The sequence below is a fragment of the Falco naumanni genome, chromosome 2 (genome assembly GCF_017639655.2).
Source record: "Falco naumanni isolate bFalNau1 chromosome 2, bFalNau1.pat, whole genome shotgun sequence".
Classification (NCBI taxonomy): domain Eukaryota; kingdom Metazoa; phylum Chordata; class Aves; order Falconiformes; family Falconidae; genus Falco; species Falco naumanni.
In genome coordinates, this window is record NC_054055.1 from 74,282,004 (window position 1) to 74,295,108 (window position 13,105).

The window sequence follows — 13,105 nt, forward strand, 5'->3', positions numbered from 1 at the left end:
AACTGCAGCACACGTCCCCCTCCGCGCATCCACCCACCCACAGAACAGGCAACACTTAACACAGCATTCTCGGTTCGCCGGTTATTTTGACCATTTAATTAAGCGAAATTAGCTAAATAGAAAATCAGGTAGAATTTCCAATGATTACAACAAACGCATGTCTCCGGCTTTTTTATTCATTACCTTTTTTATTGAACACTCATTTTCTTTTCCTCTTGACAGCGATACATTTAATTGCAGGAGCACAGTTATTTGATTAGCTGTGGGTCCGTTTTTACTCACAGTGTTGCCACGCACAGGATGTCCTTACAATCAATTAAGTCTTCCTCGACTTTCATTTCTGCAACCCATTTACAGAATGCAGATACCTATTTTCATGTTTTCCTCTCTCCCCCCCCCCCCCCTTATTCCTCTCTCTTCCTCTCTCTCTCCCCCTCTTTTTCGCTTTTGCCTCTTTGCCTCCCTAAATCAAGGTGCAAAGATGCCAAAGAGTGATGAAATGAAAAGAAAGCCAATTGCTGGACTGAGGTGGGGGAGATAGCTGCTAGGAGTCCGCCTGCGACTATGGAGCAGTCAGTAATTGCTGGAGACAGGGAGAGCTGGGGGTTGGGCTGAGGTAGCCATGTATAAATAGTGTGATCTCAAATTGAAAGGCATAAATAACAGCAGGAGTGATCTAACCCTATACAGCCCATCTTCTACGTGCAAAAACAGCGTGCGGAGGACGGCCACATCTCCGACTGAAAACAAGTGGATCTCTGTGGATAAGATCACCGGGCAGCCATGGAAGAACTTACGGCTTTTGTATCCAAATCTTTTGACCAGAAAAGCAAAGACAGCAGCAGCGGCAGTGGCAGCAGCAACAAGAAGGAGACGATCACGTACAGGGAAGTTTTGGAGAGTGGGTTGGCTCGCTCTAGGGAGCTTGGAAACTCTGACTCTAACCTGCAGGACATGACCGAGAGCAGCAACCATTGCCCGGTGCATCTTTTCAAAGACCACGTAGAGAGCGACAAGGACAAACTGAAGGAGTTCAGCACGGGCAGGACGGCGGAAGGTAAGAACGGGGCTGGGCGCCCCGCGCCCCTCGCCAGCAGCCCCGACCCCCTCCCCGGCCGCCCCCGCCGTCCCCGGCCCTCCGCAGCGGGGCCACCGCGGTCCCGGGGCCCCGGCCCCGGTGGGGCTCGCCTCCCGCACCCCGTCTGCCTCCTCCGGCCGCCTCCCTCCCGCAGCGGCGGGGACGGGGGCTCGGAACACAGGCGCCTGCATGCATAACGCGAACGTAGCCGTGAAAAATAAGTCGCAACTTCGGTCCTCCCCCCCGCCAGCCCCCGTTCACATCCGAAATCGATCCGGTGCGTTAGGCGTTCATTCACCCGGGGGAAGGGGGCAGCTCAGGACGTCAGACATTTTTGTCTGTCTGTGTATTTTTGTACGAGGAAAGCTTGTCCTGGGAGTTTTAATGCCTTAGGAGACCTGTTCTTCCTGCTTCCGGGCCGTCAGGATGCTGCTGCTTCTTCTGGGAGAAAGCTGGATGTGGAAAGGGCTCTCCCAGGACACGGTGCCTTGTGTCGGTCAGCCCGCCCTGGCCAGAGGCTCCGGCCGGCGAGGAGGAGGAGAAGGAGGCTGAGGGGAGCCTGGCTGTGAGGGAGCTGCCCGGGCCTGGGTGTAGACGGAGCATCCCTGCGGAGAGAGGCACCGGCCGGCCCTGTCGCCTGGTCCCTCGGTCCCCTGCCTGCCCTCACCTGGGCCAGGGCAGCACCGCATCCCCCCGGGGTGCAGGCACCGCCGGCCGAGGGGCATTCCCTCGCCATTCCTTAGGGGAAAGAAATTAAAATTAAAAATAATTTTTAAACCAAGCTAGCTAAAAAACCCGCACAGGCTCGCAGGGGAAGGAGAGAATCAAAAGGGAGGGGGGATTAGAAAGTTGAGAAAGTGTCTCTAGGCAAGTTAGACAGGTGGACCTGCCTGGGGAGCTACTGGCTAGCTTGGGGTAATAAAAAACGGTTAATAGGTTGGGGAACAACAACCAGTCTTTCAGCTGTTTCCTACCGTTTGATCTTGTTTAATATAACATTGGACGAAAGGCAATTCAATTTACAGCCCAAACGCTTATTTAATATCCTCCTCTCTTCCACCCCCTCCCCAAATAGAAGGACGGGGTATAATCACATATTCGGGTACCCGTGTTTCTGCACAAGCCAGCACCACTCAGCGCTGCTGATTTTCCTTCTCTGGTCGAGAGACTGTAAAACGAAAGGGTTCCGTTCAGAGAAATCCTTTGCGGAGGAGATGGTTTTAAAAAAATGAAAGCAGGGCATGCTCCAGGAAAAAAAAAATCTAAAAAAAAATCATAATACGAACGAAAAAAAAAAATATCTCTGCTACTTTCCCTTTTCTCTGTGTATCGAAATTCTGTCTTGTATGTTTAGCTAATCTAATCTATGGAGAGGGGCTGGCGGTGGGGGTGAAAGGGAGGAGTTGGAAAGAGCTGAGATGCTTGTGACAGTTCAAATTCATGCCAGGTTTCACTCTAATTTCATCTGATTCCAGCGTTTGATTTCGGTTCCACCGATAAGCTAGTTAATATTTTACACCTATCACGGACGTGCTGTAGCCTCGGATCTCCGAAAGGAGACAGGGGTTTTGAACGTGCCTAATTTTCCCTAGGCATTTGCTGGGTTAGCACCCTTGTCTTTTCATAGGGGTTCCCCTTACAGGAGAAATGCCAGCAAAACGCCATTAAATCCAACCAGCGAACACCCCCTTCCGGAGGCCAGACCCTTCCCAAAGTTTCATGCAGCCGATATGCAGCCGGGAATCGGAGACGGGGAGCCCGGAGGAGCGATTACGGTCAGGGACGGATTTCATTTCGGAAGTGAAAACGAGCGCTTCGGCTTGGGTGCCCCCTTACATAAGCACGGATGCTTAAGTTCAGGACGTTTTATCACGTTCAATTAACTTACGATTTGCAGTTAGTCATTTGCATTTGGGGATGCCACAAAGTATATAAGTTAATATATATGTGCATGCTCACACTTGTGTGTGTGTATACATATACACATACACACAAATACATATATAAAATTCTGCATTCGATGAGGGAAAACGGATTTAATTCGGGATCATCTGCAGATGTGGCTTCCCCCCCCAGCCCCACACCGCCCAGAGGTGAAGCAGGACAAAGGAGGCCGCCGGAGCAGGCTCGTCCCGGGACCCCTCCGGTGCCCCCGCCGGCTACGCACCCCGGCCGGTGTCCCGGGCAGGCAGGGGATCCAGGGGAACCGGCTCAGCCTCCAGAGGTGCCTCCTGCTCCAGTACTTCTCCTCTTTTCGTTAGTCTGATTTAAAAGGGGGCCGGAGCGTTAGACAGCTGGGCATTAAGGCAAAGAAAGAAAAAAAACCCCCAGAATCCAAAACAACAACAAAAAACCAACCAAAAACCGAAAGAAAGATAATTTGCCGTAGCAAAAGAAATCGTTCTCTCCCCCCCCCCCCCCCCCCCCCCCCGGCCCCCCGCAAGACAAAGCAGGGCAGCCGTTTCCCCCCCGCTGCCTCCCCAGCCCTCTTCCCCTCTGCCCGGGACAAGTGTGCACAGCGGCTGCCTCCGGCCGCAGGCTCCCCCCAGCCCTGCTGGGCTCCATGAGAGCTGGCGGGGGGGGGGGGGGGGGGGTGTTGCTGTCCTGCTGTTTTGGAGGGGCTGGGGGGCACCCATGGCCCTTGAGCCGGCTCCCCCGTGCAGGCCTGCCGCCCCGGGGGGTTCGACCGGCTGGCAGGTATTTTGGGGGAAGGAGGGGTGATTAGGGGAGGGATGGACGGTGTCGGTCTCAGGCCCGTGGAAAGTTTGTTTACGAGACAAATATTTTCACCGTGGCTTCCCCGTGACAGCGGTGGGGAGTTTCTTGCATAACCCTCTTTGCGAGAAAACGGTAATGGAGAAACCTCCTTCCCCCTCCTCTTCCCACCGCCTAGAAGTACCGGGGGGCGGCGGTTTTCCTACCAGCCCCTTCCCCAAACTGCCTGTGCCAACAGGCGGCACGGCTTCCTCCTCATTCTGGAAAAAAGTAAGATTGTATATGTATAGAGAGATTTTTCTGATGGGGCATCAGCCAGGCAAGGCAGCTTGGCTCCCCCCTCCCTCCCTCCGGCCGGCGAGGTGCCCCCTGCCCAGCGCGGGGCTCAGCCCGACCCGGTGCCCGCTCGGCCCGGCCCCCAGCCCCGCTCGCCCCTCCAGCCTGACGGGGCCGGCTCGGGGACCCCCCTCCCGCCCCCACAGGTTGCACTGAGTTTGGGGACGAAGAGAGGGGAGGGGGGCACCCCCGCGTGCTGCAGAGAGAAACTTCGAGGAGGTGCGAGGGGAGGCTTAGTGTCGTTTTCCCCTTCCCCCTCCCGGCAGGGATCTACGAGTGCAAAGAGAAGAGGGAAGATGTGAAGTCAGAAGATGAAGATGGACAGACCAAGCTCAAACAAAGGAGAAGCAGAACCAATTTCACACTAGAGCAGCTGAATGAGCTGGAAAGACTTTTTGATGAGACTCACTATCCGGATGCCTTCATGAGGGAGGAACTAAGCCAGAGGCTGGGACTGTCTGAAGCTAGGGTTCAGGTAAGAGAAAGGCTCTGTTCCTGGAAACGTCCTCACCTCACTTCCTAACTGCCAGCGGATCCTAGCACAGTGCCCCGTTTCATCCAAAGAGGGGAGGTGAAGGCAGAGACGACACGTGTGATGGGGGAACTGTTTGCAACTCCGCTGTACCTGTCCTGCCAAACGTAATGCTGCTCTGGGAATATCTGCCCGTGCCTTGCATTTCCTAGGAAGGCGCTGTAACTTTTTTTTTTTTTTTTTTTTTTTTTTTTTGTGATGGTGGTGGTGGCCGCGTGTGTGGTGGTGGCAATAGCATTGAGAAGCGCCTAATAACTGAGCAACCCGCTGTTTCTAAAAAATAATTATATATTTCCTTGCAAAAGTGCCATTAACTCTTCCTTAATCCTCACTTTCTTCCCCCTCTTTCTTTTATGGGGCTGTTGTGGAAAAAAAAACCGCCAAAAACCCCAGAAAACAATCGCAGTGAATAAGGCTAGACGGTTTGGGTGCTGAGGGACAGGATTAGGCAGAGCCGGGGGGAAGGTGCCCGCTCTGATTCGCGAAGCAAGCGTATGAATGCAAGATACCCATCTGGTAGAGGTCCTCCTGTCCCTCCCATCCCGCTTCAGATACAGCTAAATACCAATTAGCCTTCGAAACCTTGAAAATAGGTCTGGGTTGCTGTAGTTCTGGGGCCATCAGAGCTGCCTGTTTGGGTGGCTCTGCATCGATTATTTTAAAATTCAATTTTCAGTTTGATGCAGGGGAAGGATACCCCTCCCTCCCTCCCTTCTCCCTTAAGCCAACTAGGGAATGTCTCCCCAAACCAGATGTCGTATAAAAAATCTAAACCCTAGAAAAAATTAGTAAGATCAACCTGTGGCTCTCTGAACAGGCCTAGAGGAGGAGAAACCTGAAGGGAATCCCTTCTTGGGTTGTAACTCTGTGTTTGGCCTAACAGACCCAAACCAAACCAAAACCCAAGAAGAAAAAGTCACCAGGCCAACCCCTCTGCTGAACAAAACGCCTTCACACCCTGGGGATAAGAGATGTGCATGCATACGTATATCAGCCTATAGGTATAGGTGTGGGTGTGCTATGTGGCCATAGGTAGATGTTTCCGCGCCTGCCTTCAACCCCAGGGTGCAGCAGGAGAAGGAATACAGCCCCGATCTGTAGTGGGGACAGGGGTCGGCTTGTCCCCCTCTTTAAACGTGACCCACTGTGGAAAGCGAACAGGCAGGACCCCAGGACCCTGCTCCTCCCAGACCCCCTCAGCAAGCCTCTGCCCGAGTAAGTGGCTATCTCACTCTAAACAACTGCCTCCTGCAGGGATTTCCTGAAATAAATAGTGCAGCTAGGTTGTTTTCTTTTTTGTTTTGTGTTTTTGTTTCCTGGGGGGGGTGTGTGGGGTTGGTCTGTGCTGATTCTTTTTTATTCTTCTTCTTTTTTTAAAGGCTTTTTTCTCCCCTCAGCTCCTGCCTCTCAGTATAAACCGAGCTGGGCGAGGGATGGTGTTGGGCACGTGCCTTAGGAAGGGTGGCTTGCAGGGGATATTGCAGGGGTTCAGAGTGCTGCTGGCCTACTTTCTCCTGGAAGATTGATCTAACCACACCATATAAATTAATGAAAAGATTAAACTTTTGCTGAAGGGGACATCAACTCTTATGTCATCTTCCCAGATCTTCTTACTTGGGCTCTGTAATATCTTTCCAAGGCCTTGATGTACTGTTTCTATAAAAATAAATTACTTGTAATTGAATTCTGCACTCTTTCTTTCAAGTACTTTATTACTGAGCAGCACCTTAACAGGATGTTCATAGTTACAGGAAAATTGGTCCTTCAAGTACTTACAGATCTTAAAACAGCACAGGAAAAAAAAAAAAAAAAAAAAAAAAAAAAAAGAGAGAGAGAGAGAGGAAGTCTGATGCAGGCAGAGACTATGAGAGAGATTTTAAAAAATTAATAAATTTAATCATCTTACAAAAGAGGTTTGCATGGATGAAAATAAAACTATAAATAAAAGAAATATCAAAAGAGAAAAAGGAGAAATGGATAATTAATTAGGGAATGATCAGTGAGCTTGATATCCATTAATATATGGAAACGGAAAAAAAGAAGAAAAGGGGAAAAAGGAAAGCTTGTGGTTTGTTTTTTTTTTAATACTTTCAGAATTGTTCTCCGATTCCTATCTGAACCGCTTGTCCCTTGCTGTTAAAGGATATAGTTTCAATTTAGTGTGGAAATTTGCTGTAAATAAATTGAAGCTCCTATGGTAGCTAGTCCTTATTAACCTTTTATTTTTAGTGTTGTACTGGAAACTCATATCACCCAGCTGTCAGGGTTATAATTGAAAGTTATGAGACCATAGTGAGGAGCAGGCAGTAATTCAATTACAACAAATATCTTTGGGTTTACGGTGCAGGGCTAAATTAAATGTCATTATTCACTGTCTCTAATGGAAATCAAAAGGAAATCAGATTAGAGCATTTGTGAAAGAAATCACTGAGTGATCCTTAATGAAGAAATAACTGTCTAAAACAGTGTACTGTGCTTTACTTAGCATATTCATGACTAATTGGAATTGATCGTGAATCACACCAAGCCTGATTTATTATCGCTTAACGCAGTGGCTAATTCATCACTTTTATTCCTCATAACCTTATTTTTTCATAGCTAAAGGGAAAGGGCACTTCGTTTTCCAGATTTAGATATAATTTCTGTTTGAAAGATGTTCTGATTTGCAAGAGAAGTTGTTTAAACGCTGCTTAAATTCCTCCTGACAATTTATACTACTTTGGCGGCGGGGGGTGGGGGGGCGGGGGGAACACACACAAGGAGATTTCCTGCAAGGATTTACAAGAGTAAAAAAAATATGTACTATTGTCGCTACAGGACGATGATATTTTGCATGCTTGTATAAAAAAAAAAATATATATATATAAATCCCAAACGGCCCGGTTAGAATGAGAAGCGTTGCATGTCCTAAATATTTGCGTGTTGTTCGTAGGGAAAAAATAGGCTTGTTGCGGTGCTGGGCGTTTCAGGGCAGGGGGAAGCAACGGTGCCCGGCCAGCGCGGGGAGGGCTGCGCTAGGGGCGAGCCGGCAGGAGCGGGAACGGGAGCGGGAGCGACCGGTCGGTCCGTCCGCAGCCGCCCGCTGCGCGCTCCCCCGGGCCACCCTCGGCAGGAAAAATGGTGCGCCAAACCAGAGAAGGCCAATTCCTACTTAAGAAAATCACTGAGTTACCCGAGGTAATTAATGCCTTTGGAAGCCTTTCTTTGCACTAATTACTCCGTTGTAAATGACCATCATTAAGGCAATTGAAGAAAGCTTGAAGGGAAAATTTGATGTAGGAAGTGCAGTTAGTATTAATTAACCGTATGATCTCTTGGCAAGTGCAAGAACATCAAAGGTTGTAGGTGTTTACTTAGCTACCAGATTTTATCAGCGGTCAAAGTCAATGTTTGTCCATATTCGCTAGGCTGTTGTCAGGACAGGGGTCCGCAAAACATTTTGGTCCGCGCCTCTGACGGTCCTTTGGGGAAAGCTGATGGTTTAAGCACCTTGGAAGGGGAGAAGTGATGAAGGTTTGAAATGCCCTGGAAAAGAGGCAGGGGAGGTGCAGCGGCAACTGCAAATTCTGCGCTTGTTTGAGTCCGAACGGCTGGAACTGGGGCAGGATTATTGGATTACAGGCATTTCTTGGGTAGGGGCATAAGCATTTCTTTACATCCCAGCCCACAAAGATGTTGCTCTTCTCTGTCCAGAGGTCTACAGGAGCGGGTTCTGCCTTTTTTTAACATTTGGGGAACGGGGAGTGATTCAGACCCTTTTGTGCAAGTTCAGTATCTCGCATCTTCTCGGAGGTCTTCATCGTGTCCGAGCCCAGCTCGGGAGAGAGCAGACGGTCCGGTCGCCCAGGGACCGGACCCCGGGTCTGACCCGGCCCACGCTGGCTGTCCCCGGGATGTTTGAGGTGTGACTGGAAAGGGAGCGAGGGTCCCACCCAGCCTGCGTGTGTGGGCTTATTCGGAGTGTGTGTGGGAGCGGCCCCTCGCTTCGGACGGGCGGCACAATGACGGCCACTGCCCGCCCGGGGGACACGGGCGCCTCTGATGTCCTGTGTTCAGCTCCCGCTGAGCAACCACCCGAGAGAGCAGGACCCCCCCCCCCCCCCCCCCCCCCCCCCGACAGCCCCACGGCAGCACAAGGAGGGGATCACTCGGCCTGGGGCTGCGCTCGCCCCCTCGGCTGCTCCCGAGGAGAGACCTCAGCAAAGTTGTGCCGAGTCCCTCGCCTCTGCTCTCCATCCCCAGCCCCTGAGCCAATCCTCTCTTAGCGGCTGGCTAGTCTACCTCCATTTTTTGTTGTTTTGTTTTTGTTTGCGCTTTCTTTTCGCAGGTCTGGTTCCAGAACAGGAGAGCAAAGTGCCGAAAGCAGGAGAACCAGATGCACAAAGGTGGGTCAGGGGTGCGGGCCGGTCAGAGGGCGGCGGCCGCGGAGCCCTGGGGCGCCTTCCCCGCTCACTCGGCCCTGTCTCTCCCCGCAGGTGTGATCCTGGGAACCGCCAGCCATTTAGACGCCTGCAGAGTGGCCCCCTATGTGAATATGGGAGCCCTGAGGATGCCTTTCCAACAGGTAGTTAGCTCCGGTTTTATTTTCCTTTCCCCCGGCAAGCTCCGACCCCTTTCGTTTGCACGGGAGGAAGCCGGACACGTTTACAAGTGCCATTTATACAGAAGTTGGCACGTATTAAAAACAGGCTGTAAAACTTCGTGCAGGAGCCCCCACCCCCCCGGCTGTCGGGAGCTCAGCGCTCCTCGGGCCCGGGAGGGGGCCAAGCGGGGGGTCCCGCTGTCCCGGGAGGCGTCACCACCGGTGCTAAGCCCCCCCCTCCCCCGCCGCCGTGCGACGTGCTGGCACGCGGCCCCGGGGCCGCCCGCAGACGTGGCAAAGGCGTGCTGGCCTCCTGGGGGCGCATCGCCTTCCCGGGGCGGGGGGGCCTGGGGGGCGCCCGGCAGGCCCCCCCGCAGCCCGCGGTGTCGGGGTGCCAGTCGCCCAGGGGGCTTCGGTCCCCGCCCGGCGCCGCAGAGCACTATGGCAGGAGGGTCTCCCACCCCCACGAGGGGGGAAAACTGTCCGGGCCCCCGCGCTGTCGTTCTCCCCCTCCTCAAGCGGGCTGCCGAGGCCTGGCCGTTCCCGAGGGAAGCGGCCGCCCGGTAGGTGCGGGGGCTTTTCTCCGGTGCGTTGCCGCTGCGCAGGCCCGCCGGGACCGGGGCAGCCGGCGGAGCCCGGGCCCTTGCCCCTGTGAGGCGCAGCCCCCCGAGGGGAGCCTGGCCGAGGGGGATAACATTCCGTCCCACTTCAGCCACCCCCTCGCCGCCGCTCCTAACTCCCCCCCCTTCCCCCCCTTTTTTATTTTTTGGTCAATTAATCGGGGAATCGATTTTTCCCAGCCCAAAGGGACCCTCCACCACCTTCTCCGCCTCAGAGACACGTGGAGCTGACAGATTAATTGTATTGATTTTTTAAAAGACATATTTGGACCAAAATAATTAAATACATAAATAAACTCTCCCCCACTCCTCCCCGAACCTACCCGGAGCTGAAATCTCTCAGTCAACCCAACGTGTTTGTGTAGGTCGAGAAAGCTCCAAAGCAAACACCAACCCGGTATATAAGGGACCCGTGGCTAAAGAGATTTTAGCAAGGTATAAATAAACATCCCTGAAAAAAAAAAAGCTCATAAAAAATTAGCTATTTAGTACTTGTTGGCGCCTGTGCATTGGGCTGCGTTTTTGTTTTTGTTATTAAAAAAAAAAAAATTAAATACGGGGAGGGCTGGGCACGCCTGTGTGCTTCTGGCCTGGCGCGGCGCGGGGATGCGGGGACGCGCTGCGCGGCACGCCCGGCCCGCTCGCCAGTCGCCCTTCGGGGCACCGGCCCGCGGGAGGGTCGGGGCGGGGGGCGGGGGCCGGTGCCGCGGGCTGACGCCGTGTCTCTGCCGCCGCCGCCAGGTCCAGGCGCAGCTGCAGCTGGAGGGCGTGGCCCACGCGCACCCGCACCTGCACCCGCACCTGGCGGCCCACGCGCCCTACCTGATGTTCCCGCCGCCGCCCTTCGGGCTGCCCATCGCCTCCCTGGCGGAGTCCGCCTCCGCCGCCGCCGTGGTGGCGGCCGCCGCCAAGAGCAACAGCAAGAACTCCAGCATCGCCGACCTGCGGCTGAAGGCCCGGAAGCACGCCGAGGCCCTGGGGCTCTGACACGCTTCGGCCGAGCCCCCCGACCCCGCCCCGGGTGCCGGCGGCGGGCGTGTGTGTGACCCGCACGGACCACCGCTCCGCAACCCCCAGCCCCGCTCCTCATCCCCCTCCTCCCCGGCCGCAGGGCGAGCAGCGGGCGCTCCGGGCCGCCCTGCCGCCTCCCCTCTCTCTCTCTTTTTTCTTTATTTTTGTTTGTTTTTTATTTTTTTATTATTATTATTATTTCTTTCCCCTTTCCCAAGGTCTGCGAGCGCTCGGCGGCTGCCCTCCCCCGCCGCTTTCCTCGCCCTCTCGCCCCAGGGACCCGGCGGCCGGGGGGGCCGGGCGAAGAGGCGGGCCCCGGAGGCCGGTGGCGGCCGGTGGCGCTGCGTGGCGCGGCGGGGACCCCCGGCCCGGCTCCCGCCTCGGGCGCGCGCGCACACACGCATGCACGCAGTAAACATGCACCCACCGGTCGGAGGCTCCGCGGAGGATAAAGTAGGTGGGAGGAGAGAGAGCAAGGAGAGTTAAAAAAATTACACAAAAAGGAGGAGAAAAAAAAAAAAAAAAAGGAAACGATCTCTAAATTATGTTAATCTGTGAACATTGGGGACACTTTGGATTTTTCTGACCCTGGCAAAAGTGATTGCTCCAGCATAACGTCATCTGCTGCTGTCAGTTTTGCTACCTTGTGCATGTGTCTAACTAAACACATTTTGAAGATCAGAAATATATTAGAACGAAACTAAACAAAACAAATAGTAATAATAATAAATAATAAATCCTTGGGGCTGGTCTCCATTAAAGATGACATTTCTTTGTTGCCAACAGTATTATTTCACTGCCATGAATCTCTTCCATCACTGAGGAGCTGCTGCTGCAGAACTGGTTTGAATTTAAATGTGGAATTTCAGATCTGAGGCAAGGCAGTTTTGGTTTTTTTTCTTTTCTTTCCTAAAAAAAAAAAAAAAAAAAAGCAGCAATAACAGAAAATGTGTGTCTCAAATGGCTATGTCCTTCAAAAGGAGAAAAAAAGAGAGACTAGAATTTACTAATTGTTAGTGATGACTTGAAAGATGGGAACAATAAGAAATGCACCTGTTTTGCCAGAATCACCTGAACTCAATGAGATGCATTGTGCCATAGAAACAGGTCAATTTTTCATATTTTTTTTTCTCTAAAATGTCTGGATCTTTGACTCAAAATCTCGCTGTTTTACAGGATGTAGAAAGAATGACTTATACAACAAAGATGGACATATGGTTTTAAGTCATAATACTGATGCAGCATTAATTTTAGTGAAATGCAATTAAGTGCAGTAAAGTGCAATACTGTAAATATTATAGATTAAAAAAAAAAATAGCCGTACTTATTCTGTTAATAACCGATTCTGCAAGAACCATAACTTAAGTCCTTTATGCTCAGACTGGTGCATTGCAGCTCCTTGCCAGAATGACAGTCTGAGTCTTCTATGAATGGGTAAAGTTATATGTATCACATATGGGAAAAGGTAGATGCCATGATTTCTAGTTGAGTTAATGTGCCATGTTTCTGGGCAGTAAGCTGAAAAGTCTGGTCTGTATGACACTTTCACAGTCATTGTAAGTATAAAAAAAAAAAAAAAGAAAAAAAAAAAGAGCAAACAACCAACCCACGGAAGATTTTTGTAGAGGTGGACAAGTTCAATATTTGGCCGTTTAATTTTTGCCTGTGATTTAGATACCAAGTCTTAAGCCAATGCTTAAGCGAAGTCACTACTATAAATCCAGAAAGGATGAAGAGTAGGGAAATAATTTAAATTGTATTACCAAAGTGTCTGGGTTTACTTCTTATGCTATTCACTTCTAATTAGTTTTTTTCTTTTTTTTTTTTTTTTTCTTTTTTTTTTTTCTTTTTTTACTTTTTGGTGGGGAGGAGAAAGGAGGGTACAAATATTGGTCTTGTCTACATCTAACAGGATAGCTATTTGTTGCCTTTGTTACCAAGGCCTGTGCAGATGGAAGGTTTTCCTCTCAATAGTTACCGTTATTAAACCTGCTTTTTATGTGTTGTTTAGCAATCCATTACTAGTTTTGGCTTTTGCTGATATTTATCAAATCCAAATATTACTGTAGGACAACAATTCATGCTGTAGATAAATTTTAGACACTTGTCTTCTTTTTTGTTTCTCCTTCAAGTTTTGATATTTTCTAGCAAGCAAAATTTCTGGAATGTCAAAGTTGTGTCATTTCCCTTCTATTTATTACATGAGAAGTAGTTGTATTTTGGATTTGCTA

The 13,105-nt window shown here is 51.2% G+C and overlaps 1 protein-coding gene across 1 annotated transcript; it reads left to right on the forward strand.

Moving 5' to 3' along the window:
* Positions 1-516: 516 nt before the first annotated feature.
* SHOX (short stature homeobox) lies at positions 517-12,892 on the forward strand. The gene is made up of 5 exons (XM_040584872.1): positions 517-1,057; positions 4,396-4,604; positions 8,989-9,046; positions 9,137-9,225; positions 10,605-12,892. Exons 1-5 carry the CDS (start codon positions 784-786, stop codon positions 10,848-10,850), a joined length of 876 nt encoding a protein of 291 aa, XP_040440806.1. The 5' UTR covers positions 517-783; the 3' UTR covers positions 10,851-12,892.
* Positions 12,893-13,105: the final 213 nt, after the last annotated feature.